The 27,240-nt window shown below is 45.3% G+C and overlaps 1 protein-coding gene across 6 annotated transcripts in view; it reads left to right on the top strand.

Moving 5' to 3' along the window:
• Positions 1-27,240, top strand: part of LOC113584207 (serine/threonine-protein kinase 32C) — a 48,009-nt gene that overhangs the window by 4,793 nt on the left and 15,976 nt on the right. For 2 of the 6 annotated variants that reach the window (XM_027020979.2, XM_035531471.1), the window contains exons 2-3: positions 11,327-11,382; positions 22,301-22,452. In XM_027020979.2, coding sequence (XP_026876780.2) covers positions 11,327-11,382; positions 22,301-22,452 — 208 coding nt within the window. Of the gene's footprint in view, positions 1-11,326; positions 11,383-11,504; positions 11,561-22,300; positions 22,453-27,240 lie in introns of those variants that run through there. The other 4 variants (XM_035531472.1, XM_035531473.1, XM_035531475.1 and 1 more) reach the window with 4 other exon arrangements.

Genomic DNA, 27,240 nt, shown 5'->3' on the forward strand with positions numbered 1-27,240 from the left:
AACAACCAGATTATTCCATCAATGGATTTTTTCTTCCCTGATGGCATGGGCATATTCCAAGATGACAATGCCAGGATTCATCGGGCTCAAATTGTGAAAGAGTGGTTCAGGGAGCATGAGACATCATTTTCACACATGGATTGGCCACCACAGAGTCCAGACGTGAACCCCATTGAGAATCTTTGGGATATGCTGGAGAAGACTTTGCGCAGTGGTCCAAATCTCCCATCATCAGTACAAGATCTTCGGAATAATTAATGCAACTCTGGATTCCCAAAGCTTATGGAAATGATGCCACAGCGAATGCATGCCTTAATCAAAGCTAAACGAAATATTAGAGTGTGTGACCTTTTTTTGGCCAGGCAGTGTATGTTTCAGAGAAAAATGTAGCTAAAGTTGCTGAAATTTCTCTAAGCAAATTTCTCTAAGCCCTAGCTCTATATATTTATTACAGTCCATTGTAAAGGTGGTTTAGAAATATGGTAATGTCATAAATAGCATATTTTGTAGAATCCCCATCTGAAGCCATTTTTACCTCCTTAAACCTATGAAAATGCGCTAGATTTCATATACAGTATTTACAAAGCAAGTCCACTTGCACAGCAAACGCTGGGCTGGTTTCTCTCATGAGTGCTGTATGCCACAGGCCCATTATCCTGTAATGGAATTCTTGCAGTGGTCTTCAGGTCAAGCCAACAAAATGTTTGTGTGTTCTTGTGAAGCTGCTCAGACTCCCAAACTCCCAGACCTGAAGCCAGTGCGTTCACCCGTTACCTCGTGGCTTTAGGGCAAAGTAGGGGCGGATGTGGGCTCCGCATTTAAGCTGTAGATGCCCTGTGCTGTGCTCTCCTCAAGCTTCACCATGACCGAATCAACCCCCCACCACCCCACGGTCCACGTCCATATCAGTAGTATACTACACAGGACAGCGCATGTCCTTCAGTGTGCCGTGTGCTGCATTGCAGTCTCTGCTCTATCATTGGACACTTTGCAGTGTTTGCACTTTTTTTTTTTTGGCCTCTATTCTACAGGAGGCTACATGTGAGATGGAACAATGGCTGCGAGGTTAAAGCGCCCTACGCTAGATATCATCTAAGGGTATTCATATCTACACTTCACGTACCATGTATGAGTACACAACGTTGTTTTATACATGGGCCCCACCACACACCTAACCCCCGGTTACTACAGAACAAAAGCATTTTAGGCACGTGAGCATAATCCTAAATAAAGCAGTCGTGTTGAGACTAGGGCTGCTTCTCATATGTTTGGCCTGACACGGGGGAATTTCCCTAGCGACACATTGCCAGGACTGTAACGCAGCCATTTCACTTCCTGCTTGGTTCAGCATCTCATTTTTTAACCACAAGACTTTGTCCCAGAACTCAACATACTTCTAACAGACTTTTTTTATTAGCAAACTGTGACCTGCTTCTTCTTGCTCTTGAGGTGTATGAGTGGTCGCACTGTAAGCCCTCCAAGGACATACGCATGCATTCTTCTCTTTTTGGTACTCACTGGTCATTAACTGCTGCCATCTTCTGTGGTTGGCCAGGTTGTTTGTTATTGCTTTTTGTACCAAACAGTTGATTTGGACACAGCTGATATATTGGCTGATTGATGTTCTTTTTTTCCCTTCTGATTTTGTAGCTTCACGGTTGGTCTACTTTTACATAATTAGCATTTCTTCAGTCTCCATGTCGACAGACAACAGCCACAGACTCCACATGTAAATGCCACATTGATAATCGACTGTAGTGGTAATGAAGGTTTAGTGTACAATAGAAGGTACTGGGGTATAGAGCCCAAAAAACCCCAAACTGCACTATATATTTTAACATGGGGGCCGTTTGGTTATGGACCCATGAAGCTAATTTGCTAATGGATATTTTTTAGAGAATCAGTTATTTAAATAGTTTGGTCTGTCCTTCCAGTGAATGTGTGCATGTACATGTACTGTAATATATATCAAGGTATTGCACTGGGATTGTTTTGGACAGTTTATCAAAAGAAAAAGCAGCATTAAGACTTTTTCCCCTCTGGCTATGCTTCTTGCTTCTATTGGTCTTTCCCTTTTTTCCTCTGTCCCGCGTGCTCCATCTGTTTTTGCACCGCGTGCTCTTAGTGAGCTCGATGCAGGCACATTCATATATATTTTTTTGTTAGTACACTCAGCTTGATGGCAGCGCTCATTTATCTTCACTGACTGATCGTTTGCCTTCGGTGGCTAACGAGAGCGCTCCTGGACTCGGTCTAATTACTCTGCTTTGACGTCCTCCACTTCAGTGGCACTGACTGAGGAGTGTCACCGTTGGCAGCAGTGATGAACTCATCAGGAGGAAGCTGCAGAGACTCTCCCTCCTCTGCACAGACGAGGGCTCTAATTGTCTTTGCGGGGTTAGGCGCCGCCACGCTGATTTGGCCCTGCAGCTGAAAGGCTGCGATATTGAGCTAGCTGTGGAACTTACCTCTCAGAATCACAAAATCTAGAGCATTCCTCTCTCCATCAAGCTAAGCGCTTTCCTAGTGATATGACTTCCCCTCTCTATCTCCCCCCCCACCTTCTGTCTCTAACCGTAGGGTCTTAGGATCCCTAAAGGAGAATAATATGTAATTTTATCTACTTTATAAAACTGCAGCCGTTTTTGCAGAAAAAGATGAAGGGAGACGAAGGCTAAACGCAGAGCCTTCTCTCCCCACGGCCGGCTGCGCCAAGTTCCCAGACCTCCTCTGGCCTCTGACCATGGCTTGTGAGTGAATGATGGCCCCACTCTGATCACACGGCCTCAGCAGTAAGAGGTCAGGGATCTAGGGAACTTGTGCTGATCAGAGTTAATACTGGTCAGCCGACGTGCAGCCCCGCCCCCTGCCTCTGTAACAGCAAATAAACAAAATGATTAAATAATGTCCTGCCACTGTGACCCACCACTGTGTCTGTCAGCTGGAGAAGCTGTGTAGAAAAGAGCTTCTCGGGCCGTTCCTCAAAACGCTCCACGTTGCTGCCCTGAGCCAGCCCCCGGGGCCCCCGTACCCAGGTGTTTAGTGTTCCCGTTGATCTGAGTCCTGGGTCAGAGCCTCAAGGGCCCGGTTGAGGAATGCTGCTGTAAACAGTCAGAGCTCAGGGGCCAGAAATAGGATGTGTGATGTTGGCCGCGTCAAAAGCAGGACGGTTGTGAGAGCCAGGTTGGACGCTCAACGTTTGTCTCGACAGGGGGCAGTAAAAAGGAATGGGGAAATCCGATTGTCAAAGACTATGACAGGGTCCACAGCTTTTTAACAGTTATTTCAAATGATATATCTTCACATAGAAATGTAGTGGCTATCCCTCTTCTCAGGGACAGAGACAGTGTGGAGACTGTCTGCACGTATTTGTACGTGTGTGCACATGGATAAGGGTTTATACATCACTAAAACATCACTAATTGTGAAAGGGTTCTCTGATCCCACTGGTTCTGGGAAACATCTCTCACTCTCGTTCCTTCCCTTCTATTCTGTTCGGTTTCTTTCACTCTCTCCAGTAAGGAGGAGTGAGGCTAGCCAAGGAAAAGTCTGTGTAAGAAGCACTCTCTGAACCGTAGACAAGACAAACAAGGGCACAGTGGCACAGGTACAAAGAGATGCTCGTGCATAGCGCCCCCTGGTGCTCTGTCAGTGTTCACCTCCACAGCTTAGCTGAGGCCCAGAGAGGAGGTTGGGATTTGTACCTTCTTGAGGAGGTCACAGGAAGAAGCTTGACATGGCTATCCTGAGCAGTACAGATCTTCAGTTGATTAGCTTATGTTGTATGTTACTTCCTGTAACACTTAAAATTGTCGTTGTAAAATATATTCTGCTATGCAGGCTGTATTAAGGTGATACACAGTGCAAAAGAATGCTATCTGGTGAGCTTTGGTCAGCAGTAACGTCTGTATAAATAAGCCTTCGGTAATTTCTGGTGTTCCTCTGTTGGGGAGAAGGGGACTAGCCAGTAAATTCATCCTCCCAGAATCATAAACCCATTGAATGTGTGTACATGAGTAAGCAGGTCTACCCAATCAAGCGTTGAGACAAAACAATTCAATCACCTTACTGAGTGTTTCCCCCCCCCCCAACAAGATCATTTGGATCTATGGCCAAAGCAATTTATTACACTCAACATCAACAATCAGTAGCTGTCAGTGACGGTGTTCTTTAAATCCATACGTTTCAGAATGCATATTTTTGGCAAGGAGGCAGCCACCTCTCTCTAGAATCATGCTGGTGAAAAATATTCCAGAACCTACTGAAGTTGTCAAACGCTTGTCAAAACTGCCACTGTGCCATGACGGCGCACACACACGCACGAACACACACACCCTGCACTCTCTCGCACGCCCTACACCCACCTCTGTGCTGTGCGTGAAGTCTCCCTGCAGCTGCGAACAGGGAGACTGGATGTAAGGGATGCTGTGTGTGAAAAAGTGCAATGCTGCTTCACTCTCATGTGAAAACCTCAGATAGTAAAGGTCCACTTGAGCCCAGCAGAGCGGCACTGGCTGCCCTCTGTCCTGGAGATGACCCACGCATCACTCCTGTTCCGGGCCTGTTTCTGTTCCGCAACACAGGCCGTCTTTGGTTGTGTTGGGCTTTCTAAACACCGCATGGTGACGTAGTTTCCTTGATTGCATATGTTCTCTAGATTCTCTGTTTCCTTTTTGCTTTCCTGTAAAATCACGATAAGATTTCCCAGAAGGACCTTGTCCTCTCCTTCGTGGTGGGTTTACGGCCTGAGAAGCGTTCGGAGCGGTCGCGTTAAAGCATTCCCAAGTCTGAAAACGGCACAAGGGGGAAAACAGAAGCTGTGGTGCTTCTTGGCTGGAGGAAGCAGACGGCTCCCAGCATGCAAAGGAGTAATGAAACCCGATAAGAGCGCTCGGCTTCTCTGAGCGCACGCGCGCTCCACGCTCACGCTGCCAGGCTGAGCGGGGGGAAATCGATGCAGCGAGGCAGCCAGCTCCGGCCCCGGCGGCCGTGAGCCCAGCTTCAGCTCCGACGCACTCTTCAAAGGCGGGCCCATCTGCCCAGCAGTCCTTATCGATCCAGCCCACAGCTCAGACGCCAGCAGCCGCCGGCCCATTCTAATGCAATCAGCCACGCCACGCATGGTGCATCAAGGAAAAGGCATGCACTGAGAAAAAAGGTGTTTCCTCCCACCTCATCCCCCATTTTCTCTCTCTCTCTCTCTCTCTCTCTCTCTCTCTCTCTCCATACATACAGTAAAACTCCTTTAATGGCCACTGTCTGTGTTTTAAAAATGCCTTGGTCATTTCTCTTTTTAATTGCGTTGGAGAAAGGCCAGCACACAGGACAGCCACGAAGTGCACATGCAAATCACCACGGCACTCTCCATAACAACTGTGCAGCAGGCACGCCGGTGCAGTCCCCAGACGCCGGCTATGTTTGTGGGCGGGGGGATTATTGGAGGGTGCGGTCGATAAGGGCCAGAGAAGGAAATTTGAAGCCCCCTTTTCTGCTGTTGCTGTTTCTGCCAACATGACATCCTGCCTTTGAAGTGGAAAGCTCAGATAATGCCCACACCAATAACAGTTCACGGCAGAGAAGCGACACGGCCCAATAAAAGTGCTTACGTGAGTAATAAGTATAGATCTCCCAGGCATTACGGTCGCCTTTTTTTCCCTGACATTTCGGTTCCAAAGCATCATTAAAAATGCAGTGATAAGATAGCCACTGCCACAGTGACGAAAGACTGTTTGTATCCTCATCCATATTCACAGGAGCCTGAGCTCTGGAAGCCAGCCATTAAACCGCATCGCTCCCGCTGCGCACAAACAGAAAGCACGGCGACTTGCAACAGTGATGATAGTCATTTGAGTACACGGAGGTTTTAGATGTATAGATTTAGAGCTAGAAAACGAGAGCGGGCCCTCTGTCATGCTTTTGGCTGCAGATGTAAAAATAGTGCCATTGACAGCTATTGTTTGTTCAGCCTAATCCGATTTCTTTGGCCAAAGATCCTAATTAGCTGGAGGGAGAAAAAAACGTCCTTGGCACGGCTACTGGACTGTTTCTTCTCAAAGCTTGATTGGGAAGACCTCCGCGCCCCAGCCAATTAGGAATATGAGCTGTCTTGTCTTACATTAGCAGTGACGGATGATAATTGTAAGTGCAAAGCATCCCACTCAGTCTCCAGGAGAAGCAGCAAGGATCTGTTGTTTTCTATAGGATCATTAAAGTCTTATTGGATTTTACATTTTTTGAGAGATACTCAACTTCTCCGTATTCTTTTTGTATTTCTTTATAGTCAAAACCATAACTATGTTTGTATGAGGTACATTAAAAAGGCTGCTACACAGGTGAGTCCTATTGGGCAATTATGTTGAATACATATTGGTATTAACCTTTCAAAAGCTCTGTGTTTTGCAAGCGATGAGGCAACAGACAAGGTCAAATAGATTATTCTCCTTGACAAATCGTGTAATGTGATGATGAGAGTAGTCTTGGGAACCAGTGTCCCTGAGGACACATGAATAATAGTCGCTGTGTGAAGCACATAACAAGGACAGATGGACACTTCAGAGAGCTGCTAAACACCAGGAAAACACTGTGTCAAAATTTACCGATTAAATTAGCACCCCTCTGACCCAGGCTTGACAAAACAGTGTACGCTTCACAAAGCTGTAATTTATGGCAATGCAGCCAGTCGGAAACCACTTGTAATATTTAACATCTGGTCTGTATCTGATGTTGTTTTTGTCAGGCGTGGGCGGAAGCCATTCTCAGCTTTGCCATTTAGTGTTTCTTTTGTTGCCCTTGAAGAGCTCTCATCCCTGGTAAAAGTGTGCATTTGAACCGCCGGGCGGGCGGTCTGTTCCTGGAGGCATTATCATGAGATGCCTTAAGCGCATGCTCATTCCCTTCAGAGGTGAAGTCTTAGTCCTGTGATTTCAGGAGAAAGATCGTCTCCAGCCGAAGTAAATGTGTGTTTAAATCAAATCTCAGAAGAAAATTGTAGGTCAAAAATGACAGTTTCAGTGAGATCATCTGTGACCATATAATATACGATGCACATAGGTACTTATGTGAAACTGTGCTAAAGATGGATTAGTGCAAATAAACTTTCAGATGCCAATCACTGCATTCAGATTACCCATCATGCACCGGTATAGCACTGATTGTGCTTTGGGGGCATTTGCAGTCATGATTGTGATTGATAACAAAGAGCTTGTGAAAATCATCATCTCTGCATGCATAAGTTACAACAAATATGGCTGCGCCTACCAGCAAATGAGTCATTTTTATTGAGTGAGTGTCATGACACTCTCCAAACACCTGGGAAGGAGCATGTCTAAGGAGGATGCATGCACTTCACAAGCAACAGGCTAGAAGTCATTTTTTAATCAGTGATCTAGCAGCATAAAGCATAATCAGAATCCATACCTCATGCATCAAAAGAACTGCAGTACAGAAAGGTTAGCAACCCAGGACCTACCACACTCGATCGCATGAGTGTTCAACGATGAATACCATCTTATAGCAGCTTATAACAGCTTAAGGTTACTTTGCAAAAAAAACTTAAATTAAAATTGGAAGAATGGCCGATTATATATGAATTAAATATGTTTTGGAGTTGAAAATTTCAATTTCAATTGAATAAATAAATTAATTATTTATATTTATTTCGAATGTTTATGTAGTAAGTAAATCTTCAATATGAGTTGTGTGTTATGTGATGTATTTCACTTAATTGCCTAATTTTCCCCTACTAACAGCCAGGCAGTGATGAATAGAGGAAATTCGCACTGAATCTTGCTTCTTAGAACGCTGCATTTTTAAGGTCGGATGCACTATCTGGGAGGGAGCATTTATTAGTGCTGTCAGGAAGGCATTAGAGAGTGTCTGTTCCATCTCGAAATGTCTAAGGTTTGAATCATGAGAAAACTGCAGAAGATAAAACACTCATTAGAAGATCCTGCGCACTGGAGCGCCGCGCTTGTTCCCAGCTCGACGTCTTTCTCAGGTCTCTGAGTGCAGGCCCGTGACACAGAGAACACATTAGAAGACAGAAGCCAGATATTTACAGTATCTCACTATCTCCACAGCACGCTCTTCTCATGAAGCTCTGACAGGCTCACTTTTAGGACTGCTAAGCAAAAAATAAGCTTTTTTTAAAAAAACAAAAAAGACTTCGGATTTTACTAAGCAATTAAATTAGCCAGTGATTCACCGAGCTCTCAGTTCTTAGTACTGTATGACCGATGGCATGAGGAGAAGAAGGGCGTCTCCCGGGTCTCCTGGGTCTCCCGGGTCCAAGGCTGCGAGATCTTCGTTAGCCCAACAGCTCTGTGCGAATGTGGGCATGTGGGCGCACTTTCGAAGGCGTATGACCCGACGTGGCCATTATCATTAGTCAAAATAAACTGTAGGGCATAACAGGCAGGACATGCCCAGCCCAGGTCAGCTGCTAACAACGTTGTCGCGTGGTCTCCAGCTGAAGGAAGACCTCATGGGCCTGCTGACCAAGGCTCTGTCCAAATAGCTCAATGAGTCACACTGACACTAACAAGCCTAAGTGGTTTTTAGTGTGTCCAAAAATGTATCGCAAAAATGTTAATTTAGTGAACTTGACACCGCTTAATTCGCTGTCAGGTTGTCTTTGTGTAGAATGTATTTGTACAGTGTCATTCTAGTGTCATGTTTTGCTGTTCAAATGTAATATTATAGAGGGTCATGTATCAATAGCAAACATCAAAGCTAACAAGAAATTTGAACACAGGACAATAGGGACACATTTCTATTTATGTGCGCCAATGTCACACGAATAGAAATCATGTTACCACTGGTTTATTATTTGATGTGCTTAATGTTTTCTTGCATTTGAAATTTTAATGAGCATTGTGTAACTTTCATGCTATGACATCATACTTGGCATTCAAGCAAAACAATGAATGCTGATGTAATTGGAGGTGGGAGGTCTTCTACAACCCTCATTAGATAAAATGTATTCACTGGAGAAATGTCCTCTTATTAAAGGAGTTGTTAGACATACTGAAGTGAACAGGCAGTCCTCAGTGATGGTGCATCACACATTTAACACCCTGCTACACAGTGTTAAAAAATTATTCAAATAACTCTTTCAGTAACATTACCGCATGAGTTATTTTGCCCTCTAAAATGTGGTTTAAATAACATTTGTATTAATGACTAGGAAATGCAAGTAACAACTTTTACTTTTTAATAGAGAAATTGGTCTTTCTTGAGCATTACAGATACGCGAGCACTTTATCGATCTCTAAAAAAGGACAATTTACTTTGTAACCTCAGTCATTAAAATCGAAGGCCTTAGGGATAATAACTTGGCTCGCAATCAGTCATACCCAGAAATCTCAGCTCATCTTTACTCGCATGCAGCCATCTTTCCGTTGTGTTCTCTTGGCCCAGTGCTCACATCTTTTTTTTTTCTTTTCTTCAAGATTGACAACGTTCGGTGCACTAGGCAGATGATAGCAGGCCTCCATTGATGAGCACTTTATAATCAGAGCCGCTAGCAGACTGCTGCAAAGTATGTTTCGGGTTGTGACCCAGTTTGGCCAAGCAGGCGTCATGGCGATAGCTGTCGCAAGGCCATCGTATGTGCCCTGCCGGGTGGGTTTCAGTGGTGCCAGATCAGCAGGATGCTACCTCCTTTCTCAGCTGCAGTTTCGTGATAAGATCTTCAGCAACAAGGTCTCACCACACAGTGGATAATGGAGGTGGTCAGTGTAGCATGAAGATGCTGCGAAAAATAGGAAAAATTTCATTTCTTGAGGAAACCTCCAAGTATATGGTTAGGCTAATTCAAAGTGTAGCACTTTAATGACCAGCCAAAACCTGGTGGAAAGCAGCTCACTTCAGGCATTCATTATAAGAATTATGTACTTTCCAAATTTGTAAGTGCAGCACGTTGCAAAAAAAAAAAAAATCTAGTGACTTTTCTTCGCCCCATAAACAGTGTAATTTCTTCATGCTAGAGTTAAAGTCCGGAGTTCATAGAACTTTTGTATGTTATATATTGGTTTTGACGAGATGGACTATATTCCAAAAGTCAACTCGAGTAATAAAAGGGGGTTTCAAGGCTTCCTATTCTTTGAAGATGATTCAAAAAGTGTATTGGAACACTCTAGCTTAATGAAAAAAGGGAAGATTAGATCACAGTGCCTTGTTCCCCAGCAAACAAGCAAGCCCATATGAGTGCTTCCTGCAGTCTGGAGTCAACACCCGCTAAAGCCGTGTTTCTGTCCCTATGTGTCGGGGTCCGTTCCGATCTGCTCTGCCCTGAAGCTCATTTTCCCCGCCATGGATGAAATGTGTCTAAATGAACGAGACCATGGCAGAGAGGGAGACATCCAAGCGATCTGAAACCATGCTCAGCCTTCTCGTTGTGTCTCTCACACACACACACACACACTGCTAAAGGAGGGCATGGATTAGTCCATTACCCAGAAATTCATGCTATTTAATCATGAAGAAAAGAATTTATGGTGAAAAAATTACATGCATGTGCATTAAAGCATTACACTCTAATTTATTTCTTAAGCCAAACCGAAAGGGCTGTCATTGCCCCTAATAATATTCAGTTTTCTTGTTCCAGAAAAAAAGCATGATGGCATTTGTGCTATTGACAGAGGAAGAGAAAAGGTCACGTCGAGGCGCATTTTCCACTGTTTTCTCTACACTTCCCTTGATGCTGGGGTTTTGTGGAACGAAGCATCGATTTTATCAGTAATGACGCCTCAAAGTGGCGACCTCGGAGACAGCAGACACGGCAGGCGTGGAGGATGTGCCGAACATGGGGCCTCCGCTGGGCGTTCGGACCTAGCAATGCAAATGAAGGCATCCCAGGGACGACGCGTGCCCAGGACCAGACCCAGACGCCAACATTTAACCTGATAAATGTGTTGTAAAGGGAATAATTCCACCGTTTCCGGTGTTTGAGCATAGAGAGAGAGTGAGGGACATGCATTTAACACAGGTGCCTCATTTGTTATGAAAGGCTGTCGTGTGATCAGAAATAGTGGCTGCAGACCCAAGGCTGGCACTGCACTCTGATTACGTGAACGGCTGTTCAATACCCCATCATAGGACGCTAATAGCTTATAGCGCAGAGTGGTGCTGCAGAACTCGGACGCAGAGCAGCTTAAGCAAGCTAGGCCTTGCGCTCCTCCAGTTCAGACTGGCTTCCCGCCAGAAACTGCACTTCCATAGAGTGATGCGCAGGGACCATGCACAAAGTCTGACTGATGGATCATTGGCATTGTTGCATATTTATATATCGATGACGTCCGTCCATCTTTTTTTTTTTTCTTTCCAGTGAATTTTGATCACTTCCAGATTCTCCGAGCCATTGGGAAGGGCAGTTTTGGGAAGGTAAGTCTGCATGTCTGTATCATCTCATTCTTATGCTCTGAGCACCAAGAACATCTCTGCCTTAATTTTCTGTTAAATTCAATAAGACTTGTGAATACTATTCATGTTTGCATCTTTGTTAGCAGAGTACAGTGATGAACCCACATTTAGCCTGACCTGTTTTTGGATTTGGCAATGGGTAAGCTGTCCACAGGAATAATGAACAATTGGTAATAGTATACAATTAGGAAAGAATAGAACTCTACAAATGGTTTTAAAAAAGGAACAAACTAGTCCTTACTGTTGTCAGTGGTCTTCAGCCTGAGAGGGAAACAGGATAAAACAATATGACTAATGATATGAATTGGACTAATGATATGAATTCCAGGTTTCGTACTAAAACAGTCCCCCATAAATTCTGATGATAAAATGACTTGTCAACTAATGTGTCATTTTACTACATTTCCAACATTTAGAGTCACTAACACGCACTAACACTAACCCCCCCCCCACACACACTTTAGTTACCAAGTAAACAGAGCACAGGTAGTGGCTGGCTGGTTGGAAAGTGCCAGTTTGTTCCTCTCCCTGACATGGGTTCAGGGCTCAGGCTCATTAGATCAATACATCAGTATTAGAATGCTGTGATTCATGACCCACGAGCACTCTTTCCAGGCTGGGACCATAACCGGTTGGCTGTGTCCCCTGGCCCGTGGGCTCCTGTGTTGGGGTGTGCTGGGGGGATCAGTTCTCCTGTCTGCTCCCCTGGGGAGCAAATGGCACTGTGGCTCACGTCCCTGGAAACCTAAGCATCTAATTACCTCAGTGTTCTCGTTATCTGAATGAAGTTGCTAAGACATAGCCTGCTAAAGTGGGCCTTACGTAATTACATTTGGATTTTCAATTAATCTGAACCATAATGGGTAATTAATTTAATGGGGCTATTTTTGCCAAGTTCTAAGTGCATTTGTGACTGCGTCTCAGTGGAGTACTGCTGTACACTGAATACCAAGTGAATAATGATCGAATGAGTGTTGTACTGCACAGCAGTGTGAGTCTCCCGGTGAGCAGGGCCACTGTGGGGCCGTTTGCCAAGTGTAGAACGGTCAGAGAGAACAGTCCTACTAATGTGATGCGAACTCTGAAATGGAATGTTTTACTACGAACTTGATCTGATTTCTTGGATAAATGTCTGCCAGAGACAGTTTGATCTGCTCCGCCCCAGTCAAGAGATTGCCCCATATTGTTGGCAATATGTCAAGAGAAACAGAGAGCCAGAGATCATGGAGCAAAAACTCTCACTCTGGTTTTTATGTAATTCCTTTTGATTGAAAATGTCTGGTTCGTTATGTTTTTTTGAAAAGGGCATGTTTACGAGCCGCTGATTTCTGTTTTGCGCCGATCGTATATGGATAATGCATGCAATACTGGGTTGTTATGGCTAATTTTGTTTCAGTAATGGGTTTGGCGTACTCTCTCTGTGTGTCTTTCTCTCTCTGTCTCCTTCCCTCTCTCTCTCTCTCTCTCTCTCTCAGTGCAGCCATGTTAATATTCCTCTTTCCTCCAGGGTGCCTTCAGGTTCTCTTTACCCATGATCGCAGCATGCCATGGGAATGAGGCAAAGCAGTCCTGGGCACTTTCTGGCCCCTCTGATCATCTGTGATAGACAGATATTCCCCCAGATAGAGAGGGGGAAAAAAGTGATAGAATCACGGGAGAAAGCAAAAGAGCTAGAGAAAAGAAAGAAAGAGGGGAAAAACCACAGATGAGTTGGTGACCATGAAACCTTTCTATTACACAAAGCCCACTTCAACTAGGGACGTTCGCATTTGTATGCACGGCTGAATAATGTGCAGGGTGTCCTTGTAGAGGAAGGACTGCTCAGCCAGGAGAGGAGTTCTGGAGCCAGGAGGCATAGAAACGCTCCTGGCCTCCAGCTGAGGGAGACGAGCCCCTGAACTGGTGCTGGGAGCCTGGAGCTACACAGCAGGATGGTCTGAAAAGAAACATTCATTAGAAAAAAACCTCTGATGTGTGTGTGTGTTTGTGCGTGTGCGCTCAAGCGCACGAACGCTTTTCAGCGTTTGCTTGCGTGTGTGCATGTGTGAGACATCTGGCACGTGGACATGTGGTTTGTGTGTGCTAGCATATTGCATCCTGTGAATAAGGGAAGCTTTTGTTTCTTATGCAGGAGTGTGTGTGCGTGTGCGTGCGTGCGTGCGTGCGTGTGTGTGTGTGTGTGTGTGTGTGTGTCTTCACTGTACTCCTGCCCCCCATGAATAAAATGTACAAGAAATAATTGTACCTGCATATCTGTGTGTCTGCATGCATATGAGCACTTACATCAGTGTATGTATTTTTCATGAGCATGTATGTACTTGCACATACATGCATGTACATTTATTCATTCCTGTGTGTGTGTGTGTGTGTGTGTGTGTGTACACAAAGTGCAGCCCATGTAACCATGTTTGCCTGCAGTGTTAAAAAGGTTCCTCACAGCATGCGAGGTGTTTTTGCGCCTCCCTCTCTCTTGCTAGGCGCTCTCTGCTCAGTCATCACCCACAGTTGATCACGCACCCGTATGTCTGCTGTGATGTACAAGCCACGATGTCCTCCTGCAGACTGCCCCCCAGTCGGGGGATCAGGGAAGACCGGGCAGGCAGCTCCACTGCTCGGCCAGCAATGGCGGTCACGTGTGTATCGGAGCACAGATCAGCGGAGGAGAGAGGGAGAGACAGAATGCTAAGGGAATGTTCCCCAGCTTCTCTACCGATGCATCATGGGGCCAAGAATGAGAGCTCACTGGCTCAGAAGGAAGAGACAAGAGAAAGATCACAGTTATCCCTGTGAATTATGGAATAGTGGCGATTTTAAGGAATTACATTTGGTAAAGCAGTCATTTAAAGGTGCATAATGGTACTACAGGGACATTGGCAGTGTAAACGCAAAATTTGATTCCTAAACTATGTCTGCTTGACTAAGCTGGTCCAAAACTAGCTTCTTCAGGTCTCACAGGGACTCTGGTCAGAAACTACCAAACCATTGACATCAAATAGACAGTCAGGCTAGGCACAAGATACAGGAGAAAGACTACATGATCTGTTTAGTGATGTAGACTTGACCTCTCCATCTTCCAGCGCAGCGAGGGACCTCTCCTAATTATGCTTCCAACAGGTGACAGCTTAGAGCTGGGAGGCCTTCCTCAGTGAGCCTATAGGGCTTCCTATAGGGCTTCCTATAGGGCTTCCAGCATGGTGCTTTCCTGCACGCTTCTTACTGGGGGGGTGTCAAAGACGCCTAATCAAGCCTCTGAGTCTCATGGCCGGTGGGCTGTCAATTCGAAGCGAGCTAGTGGCAGAGGAAGTGACCCTTGAGAAGTAAGCTGCTCTGTAGCCCCAGGGCGGGCAGGCCTCTGCCCCCCATCTGTTGTGGGGCAGCAGGCTCGGTTGGTCTGATTTTAGGTTCAGAATTTTAAAAGCAATGGCATATATTTCTATTGCTTTTTGTGGGGTCGTTTATGTAAAAGTTTACATTTGAGAATATATGTAATATTTTCCAATCACTTCCGCCTTTGTGTGAGGAAAACCCACAGAGGATAAAAGTACCAAAAAACCTGGTGTCTAGATAAGTGAACACCATCATAGTGTAGTACATATTTTATAGCCTCAGATACAGTGAGGAAATAACAGGCATATTAGAGTTCCCTCGACTTTACACTAACTGAATGCCGTTCCTGAGCTATTTCGAAGATGCCTGCTCCAAAAGGTGTTAGAAATTCAGCAAAAAGTGTCAGATGACTGGGCAAGAGCCAGAGCACTGGCCAGGGGTCAGAGCACTGGTCAGGGGTCAGAGCACTGGCCAGGGGTCAGAGCACTGGCCAGGGGTCAGGCAGTGTCAGTCCAACAACTTGTTCTATAGCTGTGAAGCACTCACCTCGTCCCTTCAGAGGCGTTTATGATGTGGTGCTAAGTTACTGCTGATAGAAAGTTTGTCCTTTTCTCTCTGTACCTTTAGATTTAGATTTTTCATCTTGGGGCTGGGGGACTGTGTGTGTGTGTGTGTGTGTGTGTGTGTGTGTGTGTGTGTGTGTGTGTGTGTGTGTGTGTGTGTGTGCTGATACTGTGCCTCACTGCTTTGCAAATGGCATGTGAGATCTAGAATCTCTTTCATTTCCTACGGCCTGTCGCTGGAGAAATAGAGAGGAGTACAGACACAAAAAGCAAAGAAGAAATCACCTCTCTTTGCAACTGACACGTTCGTCTTGGTTTGAAAACAAATGTGAATTTCTCATCGCTAACAGCATCTGAATACAGGCGTGATGGTTTGAGTGTTTGTGTGTACTGAAGAAAGAGTAGTGTAATGTCTTGGTATGTTGTTATTATTGTTGTGGTACTGAAAATATAAGAAATTATATTTTTTTTTATACAGCCTTAGTGAAGTCACCTCAGATTGATATGTCCTGAAATAGTTTCTGAAGGAGCTACAGACCAGCGGCAGGTCATATTCTCCAATCTTGCAGTTTAGTTCTTTATGGTTCACGGACGCTGCCGCTTCACGCAGCAGTTCAGTGACCCAGTAAAGAAAGCGTTTCACATTGTGACTCCGCTACATTCAACACAGCCTGCTTGCTTTCGTCTGCCGGGTTGGGCTGTCCCGTCAGGAGCGCCTTGTGACGGATGGCGCTGCTGAGGTTAGCGTAACGGTGGGGATAAAGAGGGTGTTAAGCAGGCAGCAGCCAACCCCCTCCACTCTCCCCATCCTCCAACACTGTCGGTCGCTGTTCAGAGCCATGATAGACGCGCTTTGAAGAGTAACATGAAAGCCTGTCCATCAGGCACCACGCTTCAGTTAATAAGCGCCTGCGCTCGTGATGACGAGATGCAGAGGGCTTGAAAGATGGTGTGATGGAGTGCGTCTAAGAGAGAACTGGACACAGGTTAAGCCATTAATATTCTCATGTCGTCTTTATTTAATTTCTTTTGTGTTGAACAAATCATTACATTGATTTGTACTTGGGATTGTTGGGATGTAAACAGGGTAGTTGAGGGTATCTTTTCATGTTACAAAATGAGACTTTGTTAACATACAGTTATCCCTCTGCGTTAATGCCTAATTGTGTACTTTGGGCTGCATAGCTGCACTACAATAAAATGTAATAAAAACATCAAGGTTTGAGCTCTGCTCATGCACACTATCATGAGAAAGAACTCACTCTCTCACTCTCACCACTCACTCTCTTGCTTTCTCTCTCTCGACACATCTTAAGTTACACTATGAGGCTCTCTGTTGTGGTGTATTATAAAAACTGTTTGAAGAATGGATGGTCTTTTAGATGTTTTGACAGGGAGGTGTAAACTGTTTTGTTCAGCCTCTATTGCTATTCAAGAGGGAAGCCTGGCCTTTCAAACGCCAACAAAGACATGTTTGAACTTTGAACTTAAGCGTACATGATGTGGTGCCTGTGCCTTGGAATTCTTTATTCATACTTTTATAATCTATTGGGAAGAATTTTGATTGATACCCTTTTGAATGATTATTAATATTGGTAAATTATCACTTTATGAACTGTGGAACTGTCTTGAAACAACTGAGCATACGCATGAAATGCAGAGGTCAGAGATGAAAGCGAGGCAAAGAATGAGAGTGAGAGTGAATTTGAGGAAGAAACCATCAGATAATGATGGATTGGAAGTGTCAAACTGAGCTAGATAATACACTGCATCTGTCAGAACAGATAAATAATATTTCTCTTGTACAGTCATGTTGCTTTTTCAGAGATTTGACAGGCCTCGGTGTGTTCTGTTGAGTGCTTGCAAATGAGCTCCAATGCTGATTTCCGCACAAAGTCACTAACAGTTTATTGGTGGATATGCATTTATTGTGAGGGACTAATGTATATTTATAAGAGATTTCATCCACAAGATTTCTGTGATGCTGTGATTATGGTTCCGTTTGTCTTGGGACCTACAGCTTCCTGTCAGCTTCCACTGGTGGCCTTCGTGAACCACGTGTGATGACTACCGTGCTCATTTGCTGTTGACATGCGGGTTCATGGACGCGTTGTGGTAATTGCATTCTGTGCATTGACTTGTTTCTTAAAGGAGAAAACAGATTAGTTCTGAAGCTCGGGAAGTGAAGATGGCTAGTGAAGCTACACTCCGCTGATTAGAAACGGGCTCCCATGGGAAATTCCTCTTATCATGTTTGGATCCTTCACCTCCAGCCGACAGATGTGCCCGCTCTCTAAAAAGTGGTTTTCATCGAGGAGGGGAAGTTCACCCGCTGCCCTGCTGGAGGCAGAACGTACGGCTCGGCCCTGGCCGACGTCCGGCCCCTCGAAGGGGAGTACGAGTACATGTTGCAGCTCCTGTGTGCTCTGTCAGACGGCTGCTGCTTCCTGCTTCTGCTGGCCAGAAGGGCATTGTTAGGCCCCCACCTTTTGTGGAGGGACTGGCAACAGACCGAGAGCTCTCCACTGAAATGCTTGACCTTTCAGCTTCCTGTTTAACCAGCGATTGGAGCTGAGAAGCAGGTGTTCATAATGAATGCTAACAGCCCCAGCAAGGGCCTAATGCTTTAGATCGTGCTCATTAGCATTTTGTAGATAACCATTTGGAATTCATTACTCCCTGTCTGGTGTCTGTTATCCAGCCATATAGACACGGCGCCCTGTCCATCCATCTGGCTGTCAGAAGAACATACTCGGATATTGTGAGTGGACTAATAAAAATCGAATAATTCCCGCTATTGCCGGTACCGTGGGGGTGCTAGCTAAACACATCCACCCTAGGTGCTATTGATCACTGAAAGAGTAAGGTTGCAGGCGTTGATCATTTCGGAAAGTAAAGTAACATTTAGAACTTGGAGGCTGAGGTGCTTGTAAATTTCGTAGAGGAGTTCAGCCATACCAAGCCTATGCTTTTCCCAGCTCCACACTGTTCTTTAGAGACCATTTCAAGTCTTCTCTTTTGTCTGTGAGCAGATGATGAGATCTCTCTGCAGAGGCTAGCTGTCTGTGTCATCACTGAAGGGTATGTTTGGGCTTCTAAGCAAGGTGTTTATCCGTGCTGGAGGTGAAAATGCTGTCTTGAGGCATCATTTTGTCTCTGCAGTCTGGGGTGAATTGCCTGAGAGATTTTTAAATCACTGGTGGGCTAGCTAGAGCCTCAAATGGTGAATCACTTTAATCCATTTTGCAACTTGTGGTCTGGTGCTACTGCATGGAAGATTAATGTTATTCTTGCACTGCTGCACGATAAATGACTATACAGGCCATATATGGTTATTGCAGACCCACATACTGAATGTAATCTTTATTGAGGTCACAACACGTTCACTTGGTTAATAATAATTCTGCACAGCAGTGATTTATCAACCAAACTGTATTATCATGTGAAATCATCACGTAGAGTACATTATGAAAATCAATTCTGGGAGGGTCACTAACATCGTGAGAAGTGTCAAAAGGGAACCATTTCAGTGTGACTGGCTCGGAGACCTGGCTTGCGCATCCATACAGTAGTGCGGATTCACTTTCTGTGGCTGTAGTCCTTGTGAATAGGGAACAACTCTGATCTCAGACCTGCTCCTGTGATCAGAGCTGCAACCATGAGGAAAGTGGGTCTCCTCAGGTGCAGAGGGACCTGGATGCCTGATTGCTCGCCCTGCCGCGAGTGCACGAGGGCAAAAAGAAGAAGAAGAAAGGCTGGAAATATGAAATCCGAGTTTAATTAAGCCTGGACTCCATAGTGTAACCCTCTAGAGTTGGATGATGAAAGACAGATAGAGACGAGAAAGCAAATGGATACAGACAAAAGTAAGACAGGGTATCACAAATGGCTCCATCAGAGAAGGGGCGCGAGAAGTAACGACGTGAAGATGTGGGCAAGGAAACCGAGGTAACAGACACAGACCAGGAGGGCAAGAGAACTGGATGAGGGTTCAAAGAAGAAGATGCGGAGGACAACATGAGAGGAGTGGGTGGTGGAAAGAGGAGCGAGGGAGAGAGAGAGAGAGGGGGAGAGAGGAAGAGAAGGGGGAGAGAGAGAGAGAGAGAGAGAGAGAGAGAGGAGGGGGGGGGAGAGAGAGAGAGGAGAGAGAGAGAGAGGGGGGGGGAGAGAGAGAGAGGGGGGGGGGGAGAGAGAGAGAGGAGGTGGTGGAAAGAGGAGCGAGGGAGAGAGAGAGAGAGGAGAGAGAAGAGAAGGGGGAGAGAGAGAGAGAGAGAGAGAGAGACCAGAAAGGCAAGGCTGAGTAATGGAGTTATTGAGGGAGACAGCACACTACTTTGCAGGGGCTGTGCTTGTCTTCTCCTGCTGGAGGAGAAGAGGAAGGAGGCAATTAGCCAGTGTGCTTTTGCCATACTAATAGATTTCCTGCTGTCACTCCTGCTGTAATGCAGTAAAGAGGCCATCTTGCCTGGCCTTAATGAGGGGACGTTAGCTATCACCACCAGTCCAGATGAGTCCAGCGTATTGGGCAGACCCTCTCTATACCTCCCTCTCTCTGCCGCTCTCTTCTCTCTCGCGCTCTCTTTCTCTCTCTCTCTTTTTTTGCTCATCTTTGATCCCACACTTTCTTTTCAGTCACACATTAGCTGTGTTCCCAGATCAGCCTTCTACCATCTTTGGAATATTGCTCAGCTCTTTGCTTCTCTCAGCTTGCGTGACACTGAAATATTGGTTCATGCTTTCATTGCCTCGGGTCTTGATTATTGTAATTCACTCTCTTCAGTTCTCCCCAGAAGATTTCTAAGCAAACTTCAATATATGCAGCCCTCTGCTGCCAGGGTACTCACTCCTAGCAGGAAATCTGCACATATCTCTCCTCCTCAACACCTTCACAGGCTTCCAATTTCAAGGCATTACCCAGTCCAAGGTACTAATCATCATGTACAGAGCACTCCATGGACATGCCCCTTGCTACCTTGGCGATCTTCTAGACTCTGATGAGTGCATGGGTAACATGTCTGACACACCCACCGGACGACCGGTTTCTAACTCTCATAAATCTTTTTTTTTATTTTTTTTCAGCCACATGTTTCAAAAGTTCTTTAAAATGTGAATCAGAAGAGCCTAATATAAGTTGCCTTTTTCTTTTAGTCCAGCTGTAGACTTAATTGTGCAGAGAGAAAGTATGCTGGGTGAGGTAGCGCGCGCGCACACACACACACACACACAGAGCATTGTGGGGGTGGTATATGCTCTCAGGCATGCCTGGACTGAGCCATGCTCCTGCACTCTATAAAGCACAAAGCTGAATTAGACTCGGCCGCGGGATCGTTCCTGAAAACACCCTTCTGCGTCTGTCTCTCAGGTTCCCAGCCAGCCTGGCTGTGTTCACCATTCAGGTGTGAGGTACAATAACATGGGTTTCCTGCTACAGTTAGAGGGGCCATGTTAATAACCCCTGAAAAGAGGACATGCAGGGGAGGGGAATGTGGACAACACAACACAAACTTAAAACCCTGACCTATCTAGAGAGCTAACAAAGCTGACCAGTTTGATCTGGAAATCTGTAATATGAATTAATGTTTAACTCGCTAAACTTGGTACTGACTTGCAGTATTTATGTCTGTCATGGTGTACAGAAGGCAGGACATTCATTTTCCTTGCTTTTTGAAAAGGAAGGATTTGCTGACCAAAGAGGACATAAGTCATTTATCTTTTTGGTATTTGCACACCATTGCAAACATCCTGACTGACTAGCGCGTTGACTTTCTGTGGTTGGCCAGTGAGCGTGGTACGAGGCAATCTCTTTAAACCAATGAAATACAAGGTATTTGCTTTTGACATAATAATACTGATCAATGGGTTGCAATGGACTATTTCACGTCAGAAGGACAATAAATGGGGGTCCAGGTGTTCGGCCAGATGGAGGACAGCGGGGTGAAATCCGGACTGTCCAGCCTAAAAGTGGACAACTGGATGCCGTAGCTACAGCGCAGCTGTAGTCTGTTCGGGCATACGGAAGTGTAGGCAGTGCTGGCTTTCGAATACACATCTGCCTCTATTCAGGACACACTCCTCACACAGCTGATCTATAACAAAAGGTCTCTCAGCAGACAGGCTGACAGGTCAGAGGGGGAGCTGCTTTGTCTGCTTGGTGTGTGGGTGTGTGCGTGTGCGTGTGTGCGTGCAGGTATGAAAGAGGGAGAAAAATATTACGTACAAGTGCCATTCATATTAAGATATCAAGGGGAGCTCAGAAATGCGTGAATGCCTGGAAGCTGCTGGTGACAAGAAAACAGAAGGAAAGGTGGACAGTAATGAAACAAAAGCGTAAGCAAGCCTTGAGTTGAGAGAGAGGGAGGCCTGGACCACTACGTCCTGGCTACGGAGAAAGCTTCCCTTACAGGTGCCTAGATGCAGTCCTGGATAAAGCCCTGGACGGGGCAGGTTACGTGATGCACTGTATCTCGTCGCCATATGTTCTCTATTACATAACAGCATGAAAGTTGTTTTCATGCCAGAGAAACAACCCGCAACCAACCTGCTTCTAGAGATGCACTGCTGCTTGTTTTGCAGCTCCCTGCAATTTCTGTTGGGGACATCGAACCTTATGCATAGTAGTTGGGGCTTTTTATGTCAGAATGGATGTGATCTTGATTAGTCTAGGTTCATTTTTGACCCTAATCCTGACTTCTGACTTGAGCTCCCACTGTTTCATGCGTTCTCTGGAACAGTACATTCACTTCACGTGGAATATGAAGGACTTGCACTTGGATGTATAATGTGACAGATTACAGGACTTGTGAGTAATGTGACGAGCACAGCTGTGCTCATATTGTTGCTGAAGGTGAATTGGATGGATTAAATAAAAACCATTCCAAACATTTATTAGTTTTGTCCTCAAGAAAAACGGCAGACAAATTACACGAATATGGAATACAAATGTAACTGTAAAAACACATGTTGTGTGTGTGTGTGTGTGTCTTTTGCAGGTGTGTATTGTGCAGAAGCGGGACACAGAGAAGATGTACGCCATGAAGTACATGAACAAACAGCAGTGCATAGAGCGAGATGAGGTCCGAAACGTCTTTAGAGAGCTAGAGATTCTACAGGACATTGAACATGTTTTTTTAGTCAACCTCTGGTGACTATCCTGGGTTTTTTCACTTCTTTTTTGTGTTGTGCATGCTGGATGATGGTTAATTAAGTCAGTAGTTGATTGCACAGGAATGGTGCATGCACAACTTATAATGCTACATTTGAAAGTGTCTTGTGATGTGCACTGTAATGTGTAATGTGTAATGTGCTCTCACTTTACCCCATCAGTCCTCTCCTCCTCTCTCACACACACACTCCCTTTTGCTTGGGCATCTTTTGCTATTAAGGCATAATTGGTTGCTTCATTGTTTCTTAATTGCATGACTTGTAGAAAGAACCTGTCCAGTGCATTGTGTAGATTCCTAAGTAGTATTGGTGGTTATAGCTGCAGTAATTTAGGACACATAGCAGCACAGACAGTATACAGTACTGATCTCTTAGACTAATAATACAAACCACTTGTAGTAGCATGATTATCTTAAAAATCCTTGATTCAAGTTGTGATTTGTGTCCAGCGCCTGCAGCAACTTTAGGAGCTGGGATTAGAAACGTGTGTGTGAGTGTGAGTGTGTGTGTGTGTGTGTGTGTGTGTGTGTGTGTGGCAGGCAGGCAATGGTCACACATGGATGTCATCTCTCATGTTTTACTTTAGGGTCATATTGCATTGTTGCCATAGAGACCAAGATCGACACACCACATCTTTTCATATATCTTAATCTCTCTCTCCTCTCTCTCACTTACTCGCTTTCTCTCTCTCTCTCTCTCTCTCTCCTCTCCTCTCTCTCTCTCACTCACACACACACACACACACACACGCACACACACACACACATAGAGTGAGAGAGTCCAGACTATGCAACACAAATGTGATTAGGGAGCTGGCTGGCTTCATGCATATTGCAGCACAGCTACTTAATGGTAATGTGTATGTGTCTCTGTAGTAGCTCTAGTAGTTGGAATAGAATCAGTACTACACAAACAAACATAGCTGGGAGTTGTTTACTGGGAGTTTCTGTTAAACTTAATGTTTTTTTTTTCTTCATGTAAAAAAGAATTGTATTTTCCAGTTCACAGTTGCTCCCTGCAAATTAATGTGGTTATTTCCATTTTGATACATACAGCATTTGAAACAGAACATTAAATTCAGCAGTAGGATTCACAGCAGTATTAATATGCTTTTACTGAACTGTTATTTTACTGGACTCTGGATTATTTCAGTGTTCCTGATCACATTTAAGCGATAAAACCTTTTTTCTCTCTCAGCCTACTATCCCCTCCATGTTACAGAAAAGAATAGTTCCTTAACAGAAGAAAATATGATCTTGTATAAGCTCCAGGAAAATCAGCTTTCAGATACCAACTGTTCTTACAGGAACACAGAAAAGCCACAGAGTACTGCAAAATTCAGCCAAATTATTATTACACACACACAAAACCTCCCTATTAGCTTTGAACGTTACTGCAGCCTTCACACGCCCCCATCCCCTCTCTGCTACATCTCTGTGTGACAGCTGCAAGAACTTTCCATCTGTCTACGTGCGTTGCTTGAGCGGTGTTCGTTCTGACACGTTTTCCGCGCTCTGTTTGGGATTTCTCCCGTAAACCATATGTGAGGAACCCATAACCCATATCCGTGCGTCGAGGAGGCAAAGCGTTGGCATTAGTCGCACAAGCCACCTTCATGCGAGCGACCCGTGTCCTGCGTCTGAAAAAAGGGGGAACTTTGGAGGACCACGAGGAGTTAGTCAAAATCATGCTAAGTTCTCGCTAGTGTTCCACACAGGAAGGGAAGTCATTGCGCCCTCTTAGTTGAGAGAGAGAGAGAGAGAAGTAACTTTTTCGAGTATATCAATCATGCTAGCCTTATTGTGTTTCCGCAATGCTGCTTAGCGGTGCATTACTGTGAGCACAGTGCTGCACTGTCCTCCGTCTTTCACGCTCGTGAGAGTGATCCGTGGTTATGATTTTGACAAGCTCCAGCCACATCAAACGGCACCATCGGGTTCAGTTTCTCATATTCCTACAGAGTGAAGAAATTAAATGTAGTGTGTGCATGTGCACGTGTCTGGAGGTGAGTCTTTGGAGTTCACGTTCTACTTTTCTCTCTACCGGAGGAGTTTGCTCTCTTCTCTGAATGTGCTGTTCTTATACCAGTACTTATTCAGTTGAATAGTCCTACCAAAAGAATTGCTGCCTTCTTATCAATCTTTAATCACCATTCCATGTGCCATCGGGTTTGTCTCATTCTTTGAACAGGTAAAGGCTTCCAAGCACGTGACAATTGCATGGAGTCTCAGGAATTACAGCCAGTAAAGCTTTTCTAAGCAGAGCAAGAAAATTCAGTGGGATCAGAAATACAGTTGGCTTAGGATCTGTGGAAATGGAATTTTCTGTTGCTTCAGACAGTATGAAATAGATTTCCTGGCAGTTCAGGAAAGCCTCCCATGTGTAGTATTCTTGTTTGTATGAGCAATGCTTTCCACTGTCAGTCAGAGGAGGATAGGTTAACCTTTTCAGACTGGTCCACCCATGCTTTCTTCCTAATGCTCTAAGGAGTTCTTCCTGATTCCTGTCAAGCTGTTTTGAGACAATGTCTGTTGTTAAAAGTGCTATATAAATAATATAATATTGAATATATGTATAAAATTAATGTTTCCTCTGCGTTTGAGAATCAGATTCAAGTCTCTAGGATCCTGGAGGATTTTAAAGGAAGCATGAAACATTATAATGTGTGCTCTCTTCTGATTGGTTGGCTGGAATTCTTCAGAGTTCTTCTAAGCGCATAGGACCCTACAGCATTGCCAGGTAGTTTGTAGTTGAGAAGAATATGATGGCAAGCTTCACTTGGAAATGTGTCCCCCTGGGACAGGTTTAGCAACAGTGTGTGGATATTGGACACGCTTCAGTGAAACGGCACGTCTGCTAATTTGGGCGGCCTAACGCACAGGGATTTGCGTTGTTCTCTGTGTTTTTGATGTTTTCTTCTTCAGCCGGCGGTCTTAAACACAGACTCTGCACTGAGAAGGTAGCATGCATTTACCTCAATGGAGAGTCACCGCTGCGCTCGGCGCATGGCAGCAACCGCCTCCCTCTTGCTTCCTCCACAGGAAAAAGACGCGACGCGAGCCCTGAAAATGTCAAGCGTACCGAAAGCTGTAATTACCGTATCCATTTACACCACTCTGAGACGTGACGGGGAGTCGCAGTTTGTTCTAAAACAGTTCGTTAAGAGGAAAATATAGGCGCCCTCCATAGCGCGTTATAAACCTATCCATCAGATGCAGGTATTGTGTTAAATGCATATGGCATTTAACAGCTTTGACGTTTGTGGAGCCAAGAATGTGTCACCCAAGTGCGCAGCTACTGCTGTTCCTGTGCATGCGAATGGGCTGATTTATGGGCCGTGAGTCTAATGCCTGGTGCTGAAACCAGTAACACAAGCACTCTGTTCCCATTGGTGCAAATAAATGAATATGGTAGAGAGAGAGGGGAGTCAGGGCAGACTTGACCAGGCCCGGATCACAGACACAGGCTGCCCGGCTTCCGATATGATCAATAAGCGAGAATAAGGCAGCCATTTACCAGAGCAAGTATCTGCAAGGGTTACTCAAAGAGACAAGAGACTGTTGACTTCTTACTTCACTGGCCCCTCAGAAAGTGTGATTTAAATATCAAAACGCGTCCTTGAGCCCAGGGCTAATATGATCATTTGGTGTGTGTGTGTGTGTACATTGGATTTCTCCTTTAAAAGGATTTAACATTCTCAAAGGGTGAGTCATCAGTAGCTTTCACACTGAATATCTCAGTACGCATTTACTATCGCTCGCTCTCGCTCTCTTTCTCTCTCTCTCTCTCTCGCTCACTCACACACACACACACACACACACACACACACACACACACACACACACACACAAAAATACTCTTTCACTCAGTCCAAGTGTGCCAATGCAGAAACAGTCAGTTGCTATCTGGGCAGTAGCTGGGCACTTTGTTTCAGCACAGTCCGTACGCACTGAAGAGATCCCGCCCCTTCCCACCTTTAGACACAGCCAACCTCGAAGGGTTGAGAGCAGCTCCAGCCGTGCTCACTCTGGCCTCACGAGTGGTTAGCACATCTCCATAACTTCTCCTTCTCCCTCCTTCAGCTCTATTGCCGAGTGATCACCTGATCTCACCAATCAGGTGCAGCGAAGCCTCTCCATAGAGGACACTGTTCCAGTTCTACAGCACTCGCTAACTTTGCCGTGGCCCCTTTAGTTTTGAAGTTCATCCAGGACGCTGCTTTAGGAGTGCACCTTGTGAAGTAGGCCAAAGGATAGAGGATTCAGCTTGGGGACACAAGGAGGAGAGGCAAAGCACACTTACTGTATTATGAGGGGAATAACGAAAGGAATTAGTGTGTGTGTGTGTGTGTGTGTGTGCTTGCAGAGCCACTGCCAAGCTTTCTCTGGACTGCTATCTGGGACACTGCAAATACCCCCCCTCCCCCCATCTCTCTCTCTCTCTCTCTCTCTATGCTTCTCATGGCTCATTTATCACCGTGGCCTGATTACTTCACTTTGCCTCTTCCAGCCTAGTAACCTTCTTCTTCCAATCCTTTTCCTCTTTCTGACTATCAGACTCTCATGGCCTCCAGGTCAGGCCTTCCTCCTTTGCCCGTCAAGCCAGGGCTACACCACAACCTCCCTGGACCGTGCCAGTGTCCTCGGAGGCCTAAGACTCAGCCGGCTTGCAGGGCCCTGAAGCTTGGGAAGCCAGCCCAGCAGCCCCAGAGGGCGAGGTCTAGCTTGGAGCGTTTGTTTGCGCTTTACTTAGATGGAGCATGTGAGTG

Source organism: Electrophorus electricus, chromosome 11 (assembly GCF_013358815.1).
Source record: "Electrophorus electricus isolate fEleEle1 chromosome 11, fEleEle1.pri, whole genome shotgun sequence".
Lineage (NCBI taxonomy): Eukaryota > Metazoa > Chordata > Actinopteri > Gymnotiformes > Gymnotidae > Electrophorus > Electrophorus electricus.